At 49.0% G+C, this 19,470-nt stretch overlaps 1 protein-coding gene across 1 annotated transcript; it reads right to left on the bottom strand.

Annotated features, from left to right (window-relative positions):
- Positions 1-3,692: 3,692 nt before the first annotated feature.
- On the bottom strand, positions 3,693-15,293 carry LOC138580091 (uncharacterized). The gene is made up of 5 exons (XM_069650366.1): positions 14,910-15,293; positions 14,092-14,676; positions 10,912-11,120; positions 5,235-5,324; positions 3,693-4,975 (listed from the first exon to the last, which is right to left on the bottom strand). Exons 1-5 carry the CDS (start codon positions 15,073-15,075, stop codon positions 4,769-4,771), a joined length of 1,257 nt encoding a protein of 418 aa, XP_069506467.1. The 5' UTR covers positions 15,076-15,293; the 3' UTR covers positions 3,693-4,768.
- Positions 15,294-19,470: the final 4,177 nt, after the last annotated feature.

Here is a 19,470-nt window from a genome sequence, read left to right as displayed (position 1 = left end):
TTTACGCTTTACCAGTACGAAGGACACATCCCTTCACCCTGGCTTCATTTACTTTCATTTTCTTCATCATGGTTTGACTTGTCCCTTGTTTTGCCTGCTGGGACATATGGTTACACCTAATGGGACAGCTCCGCTCTTCCTTTATGGGCAAACCTCCCACTTTACATTGAAAGCAACTACTTCCCACTTCACTTGACCGGGACAGCATCACTTGTCTCCCTATGGGCCAGCTCCTTTCTACATCCTATGCAGCATGACTTCTCCTTTCATTTCTGGGACACAGCTTCCTTGCATCTTCTGTCCCAGCTCCCTCTCCAGCCCCCGGGACTCAGCTCTCCCTCCAGATCATGATCTGCCGGTCCCTCATGTTACGGGGTCTATGAGGTCTTTTTCCTCCCCCTTTGGTGCTCTGGGTGATGGGTCTTACTTGTATTGGGGGCAGTGTTGTCCTTCTTCTTGTCCTTTCCTTTGCTGCACACCCCGCAACAGGTTTCTTCAGCTTCCTACTTTTTCTTGCACTTATTTAAGACCGACTCGTCACCAATGTTACGAAGCAGCTCCCAGCCTTCTTAGGTTAACATGCTAAGTGTATTACAGCTTCTCAGGACACCTTCACAAGCAGTTACATTCATAGGACAGAAACACTGGCAGCCCATCACCCAGGCTTCAGGCTGACTACCTGCCCAACATAGAACCTTCCCTCAAGCATTCCGACACTCAGACACAAACACTCCACATGACATCACAACATTCCTTCTGCATTCCCACTACCAGGCTAAGCCAGACACAACACATACATTGGCCAATTATATTGGTGAAATGATACCTCAAGGTAGGGTTTTGGGTCTATAAAAGATTTAACACACACTCACTAGATGAACAGATTCACTCACTCACCGATGGAGAGGAAGAATAATTGATAGCAACAAAAAGTATAAGGAATAGATTGCTCTCCTTTTGAATGACTTTTGGAATATTGCCAGAGTCCTGTAAGCAAGGTCTAATGGAAGTTAAAGTCCCAGGCCTTCAGAGGGCGAGACAGTAGACAGGCTCCGTCTCTGCTTGTGGAAAGCCACAAGTACATCATATTAAGGCAATCCCATGTCCTATACACATTCCCCCTCTGTAGGCTTGATCCAGCTTTCAGATTTCACATTTGCCTAATTGGGCCCTCATTGAGGTTGGGTGCTTATCTGGCGCAGCAGGTACAGATGATGGGGTTATTGAATAGGTGGCATTGATTTGCAAGTCTACACCAAATGTCAGAGGGTATGTCAGAGTGACGCTTGATAGGTGGTAGAAATGTGGTCAGACCATGACAACACAGAGTGCTTGTGGAATTCATGGCTTCTTGTTTCTATGGAGCCTGTGACTTAGTATGCAAGTGGAATGATAAGTACTACCTCCTGGCTACAATCACAGTATCATTGCACAGCGGTGGGCATATTCTACAATGGCATCAACACGCTCTCTGCAGTTGCAATCGCTCTGTGCAGTGGTGGTCCCTTCCTATAGCTGTGATCCCACTCGGCATTGGTGGTCCCACTCTGCAGTGGCCATCGCTCTGTGCAGTGGTGGTCCCTCCCTATAGCTGTGATCCCACTCGGCATTGGTGGTCCCACTCTGCAGTGGCCATCGCTCTGTGCAGTGGTGGTCCCTTCCTATAGCTGTGATCCCACTCGGCATTGGTGGTCCCACTCTGCAGTGGCCATCGCTCTGTGCAGTGGTGGTCCCTTCCTATAGCTGTGATCCCACTCGGCATTGGTGGTCCCACTCTGCAGTGGCCATCGCTCTGTGCAGTGGTGGTCCCTTCCTATAGCTGTGATCCCACTCGGCATTGGTGGTCCCACTCTGCAGTGGCCATCGCTCTGTGCAGTGGTGGTCCCTTCCTATAGCTCTGATCCCACTCTGCAGTGGCCATCGCTCTGCGCAGTGGTGGTCCCTTCCTATAGCTGTGATCCCACTCGGCATTGGTGGTCCCACTCTGCAGTGGCCATTGCTCTGTGCAGTGGTGGTCCCTTCCTATAGCTGTGATCCCACTCGGCATTGGTGGTCCCACTCTGCAGTGGCCATCGCTCTGTGCAGTGGTGGTCCCTTCCTATAGCTGTGATCCCACTCGGCATTGGTGGTCCCACTCTGCAGTGGCCATCGCTCTGTGCAGTGGTGGTCCCACTCTTCTGCAGTGGCCATTGCTCTGTGCAGTGGTGGTCCCTTCCTATAGCTGTGATCCCACTCGACATTGGTGGTCCCACTCTGCAGTGGCCATTGCTCTGTGCAGTGGTGGTCCCTTCCTATAGCTGTGATCCCACTCGGCATTGGTGGTCCCACTCTGCAGTGGCCATTGCTCTGTGCAGTGGTGGTCCCTTCCTATAGCTGTGATCCCACTCGGCATTGGTGGTCCCACTCTGCAGTGGCCATTGCTCTGTGCAGTGGTGGTCCCTTCCTATAGCTGTGATCCCACTCGGCATTGGTGGTCCCACTCTGCAGTGGCCATCGCTCTGTGCAGTGGTGGTCCCACTCTTCTGCAGTGGCCATTGCTCTGTGCAGTGGTGGTCCCTTCCGTGCAGTGGTGGTCCCTTCCTATAGCTGTGATCCCACTTGGCATTGGTGGTCCCACTCTGCAGTGGCCATTGCTCTGTGCAGTGGTGGTCCCTTCCTATAGCTGTGATCCCACTCGGCATTGGTGGTCCCACTCTGCAGTGGCCATTGCTCTGTGCAGTGGTGGTCCCTTCCTATAGCTGTGATCCCACTCGGCATTGGTGGTCCCACTCTGCAGTGGCCATCGCTCTGTGCAGTGGTGGTCCCTTCCTATAGCTGTGATCCCACTCGGCATTGGTGGTCCCACTCTGCAGTGGCCATCGCTCTGTGCAGTGGTGGTCCCTTCCTATAGCTGTGATCCCACTCGGCATTGGTGGTCCCACTCTGCAGTGGCCATCGCTCTGTGCAGTGGTGGTCCCTTCCTATAGCTGTGATCTCACTCGGCATTGGTGGTCCCACTCTGCAGTGGCCATCGCTCTGTGCAGTGGTGGTCCCTTCCTATAGCTGTGATCCCACTCGGCATTGGTGGTCCCACTCTGCAGTGGCCATCACTCTGTGCAGTGGTGGTCCCTTCCTATAGCTGTGATCCCACTCGGCATTGGTGGTCCCACTCTGCAGTGGCCAGCACTCTAGGAAGTGGTGGTCCCTCTCCTTAGTTGTGGTCCCATTCTGAGGTGGTCATCGCAATACGCACTAGTGGTCCCTCTCTGCAGTGTTGGGCATTTTCTGAAAAGGCAGCTCCAATCTAGACTTGTGGTTCCACTCTGCAGTGGCCCCCGATCTCTATGCCGTGGCGGTGCCTTTCTGTTGTTGTGGTCCCTCTCCGAAGTGGTCATCATTCTATTCAGTGGCGGCCCCACACTCTAGTTATGAGCCACGCTATGCATGTGTGATCCCACTCTGCAGTGGTCAGTTCTACTCTGCACTTGAGGTCCCACTCTGCAAGTGCATGGTGTTTGAATCCAACCCAGGCCAGCCATGTCAGTGCACAGAGATTTGGGAGATGGAAGAGTGGAGGCATGTTGTGGGTCGAGGTACCGGGACACAGTAAAATTCTGCAAAACCCAGGGCAACTAACTCCCAGACTGGCCAGTACCCCAGTGGTGGCGGTCACGAGACCTTTTCATTGCGGTCATGATTAACCAGGGACACTGTTGTTTTTAAATAACTTTATTTATAACCATAAAGTGCAGCCGTGCAGGTTAAACAAAATACATTCAACATATTTTATAAAGCATTTCCAAAAGCTGTGAGTAGATATACAAAAGTGTGTTTTTACATTAAATGTAGTGACCAGTATAATTTATTTTGGTTATAATAAACACTGCCTGCGGGATGTACCTCACTCTTCCTACACACTTTGTAAGCAAGAAAACAGCCTTTTAAAGGTTTTGAGGTGAATTAACCCCAGAACGAAAGCGCGTGCACAGGCGGTGTGATGCATGTGGCCCTTTTCAGCAGCCACTGTCCGCCGTGAAACATCAGTGAGTCCAAGGGGTTGCCCAGAATCCTGGTCCTGTCTTATCTCCCTTTCCTATGTCTCATCTGCCATATAACGGATATCTGCCAATGTACTTTTGCCAATTTCAAAAACGAATACAATTTTACTGAAACAAACAGTCAGTGACTGCAACTGGCAAAACATGTAGAACAATCACAGACATGTTTGCACCTTATTTTGTGCTGGTCATTGTGAGGTGGGTGGCACGCTGTGCGGTATGAAGGTCAAGGGGGGATTAATGGATCTTTTCAAAGACGACATGACACGATCAGCGGTGTTTGTGTTCCACTCCAAACCACGCACCAGTCGTCTTTTACGCCACGCCGTGTTATTGACATCAGCAGCTGTCAAAATGCATGCTCAATAGGGTAATGCACGTGCACAAGCACTGATTAATTAAATGTGCAGTGCTGCAAACGTACGTAAATATGCGTTTGCAAAACACCCACCTGTGAATACCATGCACAGCTCATTAGTGTACAAAATGCTACTGCCTGGCCTTGAGAGACAAGTGATTGAATTATTAAAACATAATTTGTGTAGAGAAAATCCAACTCTCTCAAAGTGTGGAAGCACAGTCTAAAACCCCGGCAGGAAAAATAAGTGTTGCTAATTACATTGTAAACAATTTTGAGTTCTTCAGACCAATCTTTCTTGGTAGCCATTTCCTTCATAACACGATTGATGGTGGGTCACATATGTAGCCAACCGCCCCCACGCGCTCTTCTATTACGTCAAATTCTGCCCCATTGGGTAGGTGGCGGGGTAAGATCTGTGCACAAGAAGCTTGTCCGTTCCTTGGCCCGCTGTGCCGATTCCGGAAGACTGTGACCTGTGTAGCAGATACTGCGGTGTAGGTTTACACACGAGGTAAGGCCTGTGGTTCCAGTGACCCCGGGGGTTGCCTCGGACCACCGACTGCTGATATGGTCCATTCTAGCAAGAAAAGAGACAGCACCGGTCAATTCTCCTGTGGTTTGTTACAATAACACATCATGGCAATTTGTAAACATTCTGATTAGTTCTCAAACAATAATAATTCAAACCTATCATTAACTACTTCCAATTCACCATGCAAGAGCTAAACAGTTCCCTACAGTGTACTCAAGGAAGAGATTCGGCGCAGGCACATTTTTCATTCAAAGGGCCCGCCCATTGGTGGAAGCCTGTTTCAGAGAAAGTAAAATAGTCTTACCGGAGGCATCGTGCCCCGCGCTTCCACAGTGGTCCACCCGCTCTGCTCTTTGCTTTCTTTGGGTCTGTTTTCTTGAAGCCAGCTAGGTAACTGTTCAAAAAGAATGCAAGGTTAGTATGGACGAATGGTACTACAGCAACAATGTTTCCATGCTCAGCAAACGTAAATAGGTACTACAGCAACAATGTTTCCATGCTCAGCAAATGTAAATAGGTACTACAGCAACAATGTTTCCATGCTCAGCAAATGTAAATAGGTACTACAGCAACAATGTTTCCATGCTCAGCAAATGTAACTATAACCACGTCAATTTCTCTTTACTTGGCAGAGAGCTTGCAGATTTATATAGCCTTGAAGGACACTCCTGCAGTCTAACAGCCGTTAAAGACCTGCAAACCGGTGTCAGCAGACCCCACGGCACAAAGTGGTCAACAAGGGCCAAGAGACTTTATGATAGCCGGTATTGCCTCCATCTAAGAGCGTTAACATTTCTAGCAACTGGACTGACCTCCCGAGTGGTTGTTGCCAGGTTTGCACCCTTTCAAATGGAACAAGCTTGGATCACAAACATGCTTCCAACAGTGACGAAACTCTAACATGAGCCCATATCATATCTAAAGATCTATGTAGAAAGTGAAAGAGGGCCTTTTCCAATTCCTTAGCTGAAGTATCACCCACAGGAGATGGAGAGAAGGGGGTGATATTCCTCATAAAATCCAGACAGGAGGCACGCGGGAGCCATACCGGTTAGTGCCCGCATACGGACCAACCCGACTCACTGTGGTGCGTCTCTCTGGGGCTTATATACAAAATATAAAACTTACAAGAATTATCAAAATGCCGGCAGTGAAAGAAAAAAAGAAAAACACAGGAAATACCGAACATAAAGTATTCTAGAAAAAAACCTATGACATTTACCATACATTGCCAAATTTCACATGACATACAACCCGACCCCAAACTAAAATGCTCACAACTAATTTAAACGAAAACACGAATATTACGTAATTCATGCAGTTGAGGCCAGGTACACTGCAGGGCTGTGTGTATGAATTAGAAGATATTAGTTGGTGGCTGCCATTTATACAGATCCAACAAGCAGCAGGAGTTTTGGGTTATCTACACACGCCCACGCAATTGTAAGGGGTTTTCTTGCAAGGGACAACACATAAATAGATTTCCTGTTTAAGTCTAAACACTGTTGGTTTTGATGGTCCAATTGTCAGGTTTCTGCCTATAAATATACGTGCATTGTCCCACTAGGAGACCCCCATCATTTGAAAGCATTGCGTGCACCACTCAATTGAAAGACTGCACCGGCAGACCTTAAAGAGTGGATACCCATGTTGCGCGGAGGTGAAAGTAAATACTACCAATGGTTGGCAAGTTCTTCCAAGGCTTTCCACATTTGAATACATACAGCAATGTTGTGGATCCTGGCACCTTCAAACCCCTGTAATGGAGTCTCTTATTTCTGACAAAGTAATTGAACAGTCTTTAGCTTGCATAGCTTTGTGGAGGTCTATAATGTACAGTATCAGGGTTTTTAGGGAAATGTTTCGACTATTCGGACAATTGACATAAGCCATTGACAATGACACTGAAAGAAATGTCCTATCGGTAATACAGAAATTAAGCTCTTCCATCAAGGCACTTATCATTGTAGGTGCAACTTGTTAAAGCTTTATTCTTCAGCAAAACCAGATGGCTGGTGAATGATGAATCGTTAGTTCATTTTCGTGGTAAGAGGTGTTGCCAAAGTGTGCCTTAAAAAGTCAATTTTTAATGTTGCATTGAGTTACAGATCTCCCCATAAAAGATTAGTTATGCCACCAAGTTATTGAATACAGTTTTAATATTTGGCGGATCTCAAAACTGATCAAATACATATTAAAACTATATTCAGAAATACATTTGCATAAATTAGATATATTGAAACAACTACTTTGCTTGAAGTGATGGAAATTAAAGGAGCATCGTTAGACGCAGACAGATCTCATGGCAGACGTGCAATTGTGCTTGTTCTTACATATTTACACAAAAAGTTATATCTAAAATTGATATCTTAACACAGTTTAACATAGGTTTCCTAAATGTGTACAGCAGATTGAGGGTAGAAATGTCCTCTTGTGTTACTTGGAGTCCATTGACCAACTTAAAGTTTGAGGAAGTTTTTTCTGGGTGTGTATTTCTGACAGAAAACAATCACAGAAAGCTTCAAATGAAAACTAACGTAGGTTGAACAAGCCTAGTACTTAAAGTCACGGTCCATGGGGATGAAAAGATTGGAAGATTTTCACCCATATGATTCGGGAAAACAGTGTTGTTTTTAAATTTGGGGACAAGGGTCTAAGCCGCTGGGCACAGAAGGATTTTAAATTTTTCAAATTGACCCAGAAAGGGATTAGAGCCTGGGAGCTGGATCCAAGGGCCCGAGGAGGAGAACCAGAGGACCTGGAGTCCAGCGACTTCCTATCCAGAATAGTAGATGCCAGCCTCCGGGATCCTCGGAAGTCAAACCCACTGATTGATTCTACCCATAAGATTTTATTCAACAACTACAAATGTAAATGAATCTTTGCTCCATTATGTATTCAAATAATAAATCCCTTAGCAAATGAACCCCGATATGGGAACCCTTTTTTTTCTCCAGCGAAAACAAAGACTTCATTCCCTGGGTTTGTTTCGGAAAGTGTCATTTCCTGCTGCAGTTGGTTTTGCAGATTTGGCAAAAGGATTAAACCAGCAGATGCTATTGAGCAGCCCAAGTAAATGCCCATCAATAGAATAGTTTCCCCCGTGATCAAAACATTGGGGAGGGCTTTGTTAGGGAAATCCAGTATACTGATCATTACGCACATCGATTCAGTTTTCACTTGCTCTTAAAATCAAGATGTTTCAAATATCCTTTTCGTTTCTCTTCAACTTTTCCAACCCAATTTCAATTTTTTTTCATGTGCTCTGAATAGAAACCATCTCATACAAAAACTTTTATGAGAATATTTCATCAAGTAATCTAACTTAATATTGCATTCACACTCCCCAATAAATTGTTCTTAACTTCAAATCACTCCTAAGCTTGATCCCAAGAAATACATTCTGAATTTCAATGGGGGGTGATTTTGGAGCAGAAATTCTAAAGCCAGATATATTTTAGATGGTAAATATTGTTCAATTTAGTTGCAATTATTTACTCATCTCGATTTAATTTTGCATAATCTAAGTTTTGAAGCACATTTCATTTGATGCAAAATGTCAATACAACATGTGAGTATATTATGCAGAACAGCCATGCATGTCTGCTTATTTGCTAATGTCTGTGTGAATATTCAAAGTAAACTTAAAATCAATGAGGATTGTCAAGCGTTTCGTGACCAGGTGCCATCATCAAGGCAGGAACCATGAGCCGCCAGCCTGCCCTCGTTGGCACTACAAACAATGATCAAGTGGTGCCCAGAGACGTTTTGATGGGCGGGCAAAAGGGGCACTTGCCCCGGGCCAACCAAGAATGAGCCTTATTAAAAACTAAAAAACGTCACATTCCCCAAGTCAACAAAATTAAGTATCACACATCAGGCATCAGGATTTTCTAAGGTGTGCTACTAAGGCTAAACCCATTTTCTGTCTGTTGTAATGCTAGGTTCACTGTGCTATACATAGTTTGTGTGCCAAAACACCTGCAGCATTCTCACCTTTCTGTGGGGATTATATTGATCATGTGCAATAGCCAAAGTTGCAATGCATATTGATACATTTGAGTGCCCCGGTGGTTCAGAGGATAGCAGCAAGGCCGACTCATCGTTTCAAATGTATGAAGTTGTTAAACCTGCATGTATATGTACTTTCTTTTATAGCACTACAGGTGTTATCACCAATGTACCTGCACCAGATAGTGGTTGCCATAGAAACTAACATAGCATCAGTATGGTGGAGGTCTAGAAATTGGTTTGTTTAGATGAGGAGATGTAAAACCTATACAGGCACCTCCAATTATGACAATAAAGTGTTAGAGGTGTTTATGTATCCAAATTCCAGACTGTGGAACCAAAGCGTTCATGCTTGGATCCTGGCTTTGCCAGCAGACAATACAGTGATCCTGGACAAATCTTATATCACTACCAGTACTGTAATGCCTTCTATGAAAAGGTTTTCTTCTCACAGTGGCATTTTTGGCGAATTACCTGATCAGTCTTATCATATAGGCCATTTGAAAGGAAGGAGTTCTAGACAGAAGAGAGCAGACCAGATATTGCAGACTTCTTACAAGCCTATTTTAAGATCTGCTTATGTGACAAAAAATGGGTTGCTTTTTTGTATAATTCAAAGGTTTTTCTGAATGTTTTTAAATGTGCAAGCCTGTATTTGGGGTGTGTTGAAAGCTTTAAACTTCAAAAGAGAAACCTATCTGAAATCTTTTAAGGTCACATCCATTAGTATGCTGGCATTTATATACTTTCCTTGATGGAGACAATGAAGCTAGAATCATTCCCAGTTTGCTTAATATTTTTCAATAACGTTTTTTTTTAAATGTTTATATTGGGTTATGTGATTTTCATATTTTTCAAGTCAGTTCTGTAAAATGGGATTATTTTATCACGGTAAAAACTAGAAAAGAAATTGTTAAAGAGCAAAAATTGCAGAGTGGGTACGAATCCCAGCTTCTCCTCTTAATGAGTGATCCTGGGTATCCCATTTAATATTGTATTTCCTCACCTGTCAAAATTGCAAGTCCCTAAACCTTTCAAAATTGTCAGCCCTTCAGAGTGATTTCGTTCTCAGGGTACCATCTTTAAAAAAGACTCATTCATGGTTTCACTGACTATATATAGTGTTGCTTGCTCTATAATGATAGTGAACATTGATATATTGCACACCACAGCCACCTGTTTCTTTGCTCTCGAATGGCAACACTGCTTGAAAACCATGTCCCACTTCTAATCTCAGTCTGTCTGGATACAGACAGCTTCCTGGTATCTTCAAATCGTCATCCACTCTCTATGCTATGGTATGTGTAGTTTTATCCTTGCTTCCCATTGGTCGCCTGTATCCATGCTTGAGCATTTTTGCTGTCTCGGAGGCAGCTAATCTCAGACTATTCTGGATTATGTGTACCTTTGTCATAAATTCTGTGTCCTGCAGTTATACTATGTCCATTATACCTTCCACGTGGCTGCTATTGATGACATGTTTGCTGTAGCTATGCTTCAACACAAGTACCCTCTTTGTAGACTGCTAATGTTTCCCTTGAAATGCTACTTGTTTATCAGTCTGATTACAGCATGAATGAAGAGTGTAAAGTATCTGAAAGGAAGTTTACCATCTCTGCGAGGCAGCATATCAAGCTATGGGCTGTTATCGTGAGGCAGGGTGGGGCGCACTAGATATTCTATATCCCTTAATTCCTTTGGTCTGTTGGAGGGAGGCCCCAGAGGTGTCCGTGCCCCGGGCCCCCAAAGTGGTTAAGATGGCCCTGGGTGTGCCACCTTACTCAAGGCCCTCTGTGGACTGGCACCCATGGCAACATGAGCTTTTCATCTGGACACACACACACACCAGATCCGTTTGCAAAAGGAACATAGATGATGTAAGCAAAAAGGTAGTAAACTTGCTTTGAGCAATGCCCAGGAATGGGATCCACATGCAAGCGCTGGGAGGGGGGGCACTTCCATTTATTTACCTGACTCGGAGTCCAGTCCAGGGGCTGCTGCGGGGGCATCGCTCTCTTCAAGGCCTGGCCTGGTGGGCGATGCACAGGTTCCCCGCTGCTGTTGAAGGGAAAGGGCTTCTGGAAAGTGCCCCTGTACGGGCCAAAAGGGGGGTGCTCAGAGTCCAGCATTGCCGGGGCTGCAGGCAATGGGGTAGGGGGTCTTTCAGAGTTCCCCCCAACTGTGGAGCAGAAGAAGACAAGAGCCAAGGCAAAACGTGATTAGCAAACAGAACGCAAAACCAATCTGCAGACACACAGTGCATTTCAACTATTACATTAAATACCAAGTCCTGGGAGAGGGGTTTCGTGTACTGAAATAACTGTCCATCCGAGTACCCCTCCTGATAACCCCCCTCTACAGTCCATACTCCTCTTCTACCCCCAACTGCCCAACTCCAATGTTAGCTGTTCCCAACCTGCACATTGTAACTGGGCACCCCCCAACAAATTAATCAGAAACGGGGGGTGGCCTTTTCCGCTCTCACTGTACCCCTGTGTATGCACTCTCTTCATGCTGTTCCACGTGCACCCCTAGAAGCCCCCCCATCTCTGTGTACCCATATTATTGCCCCAGCCTGTGTTGCTTCCCAGGCAGGCCTGTCCGGCCCTGCTATTCCCCGATACACTGAATGGGGTTCATATATACTATGTTGGAAGGACTGTGTCCCTTCCCCCTTTAACCAGTCATTCAATGTTTGTGTGCCAGCACCACCAACGTACAACACTCCACTGCTTTCATCACTCAATTACCAAATAAACAGTTTTTAAAACATTGAAAGAGGCTCTTGAGTGATAGTGAACTGGCCTGCGAGGCAGCAGCAGAAACAAGTGAGTGGGCACCAACATGCCATCAAAGACCCTCATACCAAAAGTTCCAACATGTTGCCGATCACATGGACACATATGCCGGCTAGCGGGAGGGAAAGGTGCCAGGCAAATGGCAGTGGGCTCGCACCATTTGCCAGCTGTAGGCACCTTATGCCCGGGAAGTTCCATTAAAGCGGTGACTGGCATGTGCCTAACGATAAACCTACACAAAGGCCAAACTATTGGCGTTGTCAATACCTGCTTTTTAAACCGTGCTACATTCGACACTGTGCCAGTCCATTTTCGACACTGTGATGTATTATTTGGTAGTCATCTAGTTTTCCATTGGAAATGTGTACACGCCCGCCACAGTGCACGAGCGCATCGGCAGAGGCACACATCATGGGGCTGTGCCCTATAAAACGCCTCTGTGAATCTTGCAGACTCCTCCTGCCAAGTGGCACCCGAGGCCCTGGGGCGCAAGCCTCCCCAGCCACCACCGTGGTGGAAACGGCTGCACTGCATGCCAGGCCGGGTGCAGCCTGGGTAGGAGGGAGAGAAGGCCAGCCTGTGGCACACTTCTGCTGGCTGCTTGCGTCTGCCTGCAGGGCTGGGTTGCTTATCCTACAGCCTGTCACTAAGCCCATCACTTGGCCGTACTGGCTCTGTGTGCAATGGCGCGGGCGCTGGGACTCCAGCCAGAGGTAAGGGCCCTCTACTCTGGACTAATCTACTTAGTGGGCTCCGTCCTGTTCCCCCCACCTCACTTTCTCCACCCGAGAGGTTGTAATGTAATGTCTGCCTTGGCCTCCAGCGGCCAACGCCCCAACACACCCCTGTCTCCTGGTGGCAGCCAGCTGGCTCTCATGGAGCTTTGCCTGGAAGGGCGCCCACCCCTAAGAAAGGAGAACTCCCCTCTGTCTAAAGAGCCCCGGTACAGGTGCGCTCCCCTCTGCCCCAACGGGCAATAGCTGTCCAGACTCTGACTCCATGGCAGTGAGCACCCTGAAAGGGACACTCAACCCCTTGGCGCGATCCATGGCTGGCAGCATTCCATGCAGGAGTCACGCCTCCAAAGTCCATAAGTGGAGGTCCCTCGCCTCCTCCAACCTACGTCAACACTGTGGTGGGTGGTGTGCTGGAGTGCTGCTCGGGTTATGCTGCATGCTGTTGTGCTGTGTGACGTGTGGTTGGTGACATGCTGACGCTATTGTGTCATGTGGTGGGCAGCGTGCTGCTCGGAAATGCTGCATCCTATGGTGCTGTGCAGCGTGTGCTGTGCGGCATGCTGATGCTGCAGTGGTTCGCGCTCAGAAGCGCTCAACCATGCTTCATGTTAAGAAGAGTGGTGGGTGATACATTGAAATATTGTGGTGGGCAGCCCGAAAAGCAGCTTATTGGACATCTTTGTTGATGTCCATTTAATACTATGAAAAATGACTACGAGCATGTAATGTTATACATATATACAATCACCGGAGTAGGGCAAAATGCATAACAACCCCCTGCAAAGGAAGGTAAGAATTAGTATGCAGCACTTCAAGTCCACACAGATACAACACTACTTTTTAACAGTTCACCCCTGAATGTATGGGCCTTGTGCCCAAAAGTTTTGTGAGACGGGAAAAATTTTGCAGAGGGCTTCTGTGGTCTAATTAAGAATTCCAAGGACTAGAGGACAAGTTCAATAAAAAATAATAATAATAAAACTGACAGAGGGAGCCACTACCTGATTGGACGCACATACAACAAATCTGCACCCGCCGTGCCAGGTGCGTAAAGTATAACGCACCACTCCGGTGGGCACTGGCAGCTGGCACGGCTATCCGCACACATCAGAATATAGCAACAACTATGACAAACTCGGTCTCGCTGGCCACATAATTCTCGGTCTACTTACACCAGACTACGCCTCGACACCGCTGACATCAGTATGCAGCGAAGACCTATCACACATTCGCGGACGCTGCACACGTAGCGAGTGTCCAGCACCCACACCATCGCCTGACTCCTCTCAGCACCCATCCACGTGCCCGACCGTTGGGGCTGCTTCATATGCACTCTGGACTTCGGTCCCCTGAGGGCGCTGCCACAACCGGCACATTGAGACTATTAATAATGGTAAAAGGCGCTATAGAAAGGACAGCCACAATATTACACATGTACCCCAACCAACTAGCCTGACTGGTGTCTTTCTATAGTAAGTTAAGGCCCTGCTATTACCCCTGGCAATTGGATGGGCCAGGAGTAGCTCTGGTGGATTCCTGGCACCCTGCTGCCCGGGGGCAGAGTTGTGCGATACGCGATGCTAGTGAACACGTTGGCTGGCAGCAATGCCCTTACCTGGGCTCGGCATCTCCCGCTCGATGATGGTCAGAAGGTCGTCCAGGGCGCTGTCCTGGGCACCTGTGCTGGGCACTGGGGGGCCTCTAAGCCGAGGGCTGGCCTCTGGGCGGCCAGGATGAGTGCCCGCGTAACGAGTGCCAGGATGGGGGTCCACATGGCCACTAGAGGGGCGAGGGCTGGCACGGGGCGTGGCTGGGCGAGGACTGGCACGGGGCGTGCTGCATTGGGGGCTGGCAGCCTGGGCCCTGGCTGCATCGCACGTGGAGGGGGGGCCCAGGTGAGGGCTCGCACGGGGCGTGCTGCAGTGGGGGCTGGCAGCCTGGGCCCTGACCGCCTCGCACGTGGAGGGGGGGCCCAGGTGAGGGCTGGCACGGGGCGTGTTGCAGTGGGGGCTGGCAGCCTGGGCCCTGGCCGCTTCGCACGTGGAGGGGGGTGGCAGGTGAGGGCTCGCACGCGGGCTGCGGCGGTGAGCGTCCGCGTCCGGACGGCTGTGGCCCACTTTCAGGTCACCGGGTCCTCGAATGCCGGGGTCAGGGGTCCGAGGGCCTAGAGCAGCTGCCACCAGCGGTCGCCTGCCTTCACCTAGAGAGAAGCAGAGGGAGATCGTCAGCGCTAGCAGAAGACATGTCACGCAAAATGAAAGCGGTGTCACGCAAAGCAGATTACCACCCGGTTTAAAGTTGGCGCCATAGAAGCGGGAATGCGAATGGCAGGGGGCGGGATGCCCTCTTGATAAACCCCCGTGGAGCCGAGTTTTGCGCGCACGGGGAGGCGTTGTACCCCCACCCCCTCCCTTTTGGTGTCGGGGCACTCACCGGGCCTGTCCAGGTCTTCCTGCAGGATGTCCAGCAGGTCCTGCAGCATGTCCCACTGCACCGCCGGCATGACCCACACGGGCCTCAGGTCGTCCTGCATCAGGTAGTCCTTGATGGTCTGCAGGTGCGCCAGGCACAGCACGGTGGGCTCGGGGTTCGCGGGCATCCTTCCTCCCCGGGGGAGGTCCGTGGCAGGCGGCGGGGGGCACCTGAGCGCCTCTGTGGGAGCGCAGTGCCCGGAAGGGGCCAGGAGGCGCCTGAGGGTCCTTCTTCCGCAGGTAGGCGCTGGAGCGCCTCGGGGTGTGATCGGGGGCGTCTGTTGCTAGGCCACGACTGGGCGTTTATTTATATCACCTGGCCGAGCTCAGGGCCCAGGTGGGGGAAGGGTCACCTGAGCCCCCGACCCCCCAGCCTGGCCTCTGAGAGGTTAATCACGGCCGGCCTCCCCATTGGCCGAGAGGGAGCCAGCATTAGGAGTCATGAAACTTCGTGGGATGAAACTTTCCAATGTCCGTCGAATAAAAGTTATACTTATTTTTTATAAAACATATTTTACCGAGTTAACTTGTGACTCGAGAGATTTAACCCGTAACTAAAACATGTTAATGCAATCGGAATTTCCGTCCGCCCGTAGCCGTGAGCCCGCCCTACTGATGGCCTTCTTTTTTCTTGGGGGGTCAGGGGTGGAGGGGGGTGCACGGGTGCCCCTCTGCCAGATCGTTGTAAATATTACACACATTTTCTACTGGAACCAGTTGTAGCGTACGGCTTTTTTTGCACCTATGTTGAAATAACGCGGAGATAACCCCAGTTTCACCTTTGACCTGTGGGTGAGGGCGCCCCTGGGGCGACTTCTGGATGCATCGGCATTTTCATGGAAACAGAATAACGCCGCCTCGGAAATACCGCCTCGGAAACGCCGCAATACGAACACCGCAAAAAGAACGTCACACGCCCGAAACCAGTGCAAACCACTTGCAACTGGTGTAGTGGACCCCGCCCCGCAGAGTCTGCTCCTTCCTGAATGTCACTCAAAAAAGACATTTTTGGGAATATGCTCGTTAAAAGCTACATTTAATTTCCCAAAGTTTCGGGAACGTTCGCCACGCTGCATTCTTTTTACTGCCCCCTCCCCCCATGTCTCCGAAGGGGCGCCTCATTAATAAATAAACACAGATGTCTTGTGAAATTACAAAGTACATGTTTTAGAAAGATGCCCGGGGATATAAACTAATAGTTGACAGAATTAATGAAATGTGAGGTGATGTTGTAATTCTCTTATCGTTGAAGGCTGATAGCGCCTGGAACCCCGTTTTATACCCGGTAGCAGTTGGGCGCTAGAAAAGTGCATATTTGTGTACAATAATGGGTTTAACCCCCAGACGTATACTTACCGTTTCCTGTGCTTATATGTGTAAAACACGAACCGAATCACAACCGGTTTCCAGGCTTCCTAAAACATGCGCCTCGAGACCAGTCCCACGATAGCCAAGCGCTGCCCACATCCCACCTTAACTAACATCACATGGCAACATACCAACATAATACAACATATCAAACGCCCCCACTCTCCAAGCCCCAACCTGGCGAACCCCAAGATTCCTTAAGGGGCCCCACAAACACAGCCGGAACGTCTTTTTCCCAAGCCTCTCCTTTTCGGGGAAGAGCCCGGGCGATCAGGAGCGGCCCAGCCCTGCAGGACGCCCTGTGCTTGCACCTGGGCCCCAGGGGCTGCCAATGACCTGCGAATGGCTCACACCCAGTGGGGGGCCTGCAGGTGAGAGGGGCTGGGGCCGGGCCTGGACACTCCTGGCCATTGACCCCGGAGCGTCGCATAAAGGTCTCCGACTGAGAAAGACAAACTGCAATCCCAGCCCTGGTGCCCGCACCTGGGCCGTGATATTCCGTGCCCCCCTCATGGGCCCCCTGCCTGTCCACTCACGTAGTGGGCACTGTGCCTCCTTCCTCTGACAAGGTCCAAACAACAAGGACTGGAGTGTGCCCACCCCCCTCCCCCGCCCCCCTATGCGTCCCAGCCAATGTCTCAGTCCAAAGCCAGCCACACGGGCTAACGCAAGCATCAGTTCTTCATGGATGGATGGATTTATTTATTTATTTATTTGTTCATTCTGAATTTAATTCACGATTTACATCATATATAACCTGCACTTTTCATTCTATAAATATTTACTTAGAAATACCCAGAAAACGTACTAAAATACACGCCTACACAACTGCAATAAAAGATAAAGGCCCGATTCATGGAATAAAATAGCGCTCAAAAACGGGCGCTTGCATGCAAAACGTGCACACGCGCCCGTTTGTTGATTCATGGAACACATTGTCCTTGGCTTACCGGAGACTTGCGCGGAATTCGCGCGGGTCCAACACGTCATTGCCACAACACGAACGCCTTGCACGAGACGCCCACTGAAGGCGCATACCGTCGAGCGCAGTCACCTAAAAAGGGGGCGGAACACGTGGAATGGGGAACAACAAGCGTAAATGTGGGCATAACGTGGGAGGTACCACAGTAAAATACTTGCAACGTGCGCTAACAACACGTATTCATGGAATCGAACAGGGCTTTCCAGCACGGAAAAAGGCGCACTAATCCGGAAACACGACCGCCACACGAAAGCTGGCATAGGCGTCACCGCGCACCTAAAACAATGCATAAAAAGTGCACTCAAAAGCCAACGCATGTATACAGCTGCGATGAATGTACCATTTTTCGCAGCCGTGATTGTGGGACACCGCAGGAGGAGGATAGCCAGGGAATGTATTTTTCTACCCACTACCAGCCTTTTGGGGATGCCTGATGACCAGGTCTATGGCAGGTATAGGTTTCCACCTCGTATCATCCTAGTCCTGGTCACTGAGTGGGAGGATGAACTCACATCACCCACCCTGTGCTCCCAAGCACTAAGCGTCTTGGAAAAGGTGCTCAATGTCCTGCATTTTTTGGCCACTGGGTCATTTCAGCAGACAAGTGCCATAGTTGGGGGCGTCCCACAGGCCATGCAGTCACGTTGCCTACACCAGGTGTTGGCAATCATCACTACGCGCCCCTCAGTCCGCAGGCACATATACATGCTCAGAACACCCGCAGAAAGGCAGGCCTGGTCCAGGACTTTTACGGGGTGGCACACTTCCCTAAAGTGCTCGGTGCCATAGATTGCACCCTGTGGCTCTACGTCCTCCCAGGGCCACTGAGCACATCTATCGGAACTGCAAGCACTGGCATTCCATCAACGTGCAGGTGGTATGCGATGCCAAGGGAATCATTACCTCTGTCTATGCAAACTACCCTGGCTCCACCCATGACAGTTTCATATTCAGAATGTCCGCCCTGAGCTGGGCCCTGGAAGCTGGGCAGCATGGCGACACATGGCTCCTAGGTGAGTACAAATGCCCGTGCACATGCATGCATGTCACACACACGCACAAATACACAAAGCCCAATAATCACAAATATCATCACCTCTCCAGGGGACAGTGCCTACCCTCTGAGCACCTACATGATGGCACCAATATGGAACCCCACCACACTACCCCAGGTGAGATACAACGCCGCCCATATTGCAACTAGGGGCCATAGTGGAGTGCACATTCGGAGTGCTAAAGTCCTGCTTCCGTTCCCTTGACCACTCTGGTGGTGAGCTACTATATGCACCACCAGTAGAGTGCAGGATCATCGTGGCAGCATGTGTCCTGCACAACTTTGCAACACAGCGTGGCGTACCGGTGGACATGGTGGTGCCCCCCACATCCTCAACCACATGCACAGTGGCTGCGCATGGGAGGGGAAAGGGTACGTGGCGAGGCTGCCCGTACACAGCTTGTGCCACAATGTTTCACCTAAAATCCAACCCTTGTGGAGTTCACACAACCCAGGCACCTTCCAGGCGACAATTGATGATGACAAAGGGACAATCATCTGTCCCAACCTTAACACCCTGATAATGTGTCCTTGGAAATGCTACATTGTGTGCATCCCTTAGTACTAAAAGTATCTAAATCAGTTGTGCACAAAAGGTACACATGGAAGATGGAGTATGCCACTAACACTATGTGAAAGTACCCATCCAAATGCCAGTAAGTCACCTAAACCCTCCCACACTTCAATTCACCTGCTTGGCACACCATGCCATGACATGCAATGTCCAAACTGAGAAATAAATGGCCAACACATAACACCACTGTCACAAAGCGCTCAACAATCAACGGAACAAGTGCAGAATGTACTCACTCTCACTCATCAATTTAATAATGTACACAGCAACATCAATTGTCCAGTACAACATACCAGAAACACAGGACCCAAGAGTGAATCCGTCTGACTGTGACCATACATAATAGCACTTGTGCCTTAATGTGTCGTGACTTGCACATGCCACCCTAGTAAATTCGTTTGGCACTGCTAACCAAAGGGTAAAGGGAAGCGCATACAGCAGGAAGGCTAACAATAATGGAGATAGTCAAGCCAATACATGAAGATGGAACATGAACAAAGGATGGATCTCAATGTCCAAACAAAAAGGCATGCTAAACATGCACT

This window comes from Ambystoma mexicanum, chromosome 3p (assembly GCF_040938575.1).
Source record: "Ambystoma mexicanum isolate Mex_15411 chromosome 3p, UKY_AmexF1_1, whole genome shotgun sequence".
In the NCBI taxonomy this organism is placed as follows: domain Eukaryota; kingdom Metazoa; phylum Chordata; class Amphibia; order Caudata; family Ambystomatidae; genus Ambystoma; species Ambystoma mexicanum.
This window is presented reverse-complemented; position numbering and strand designations above follow the sequence as displayed.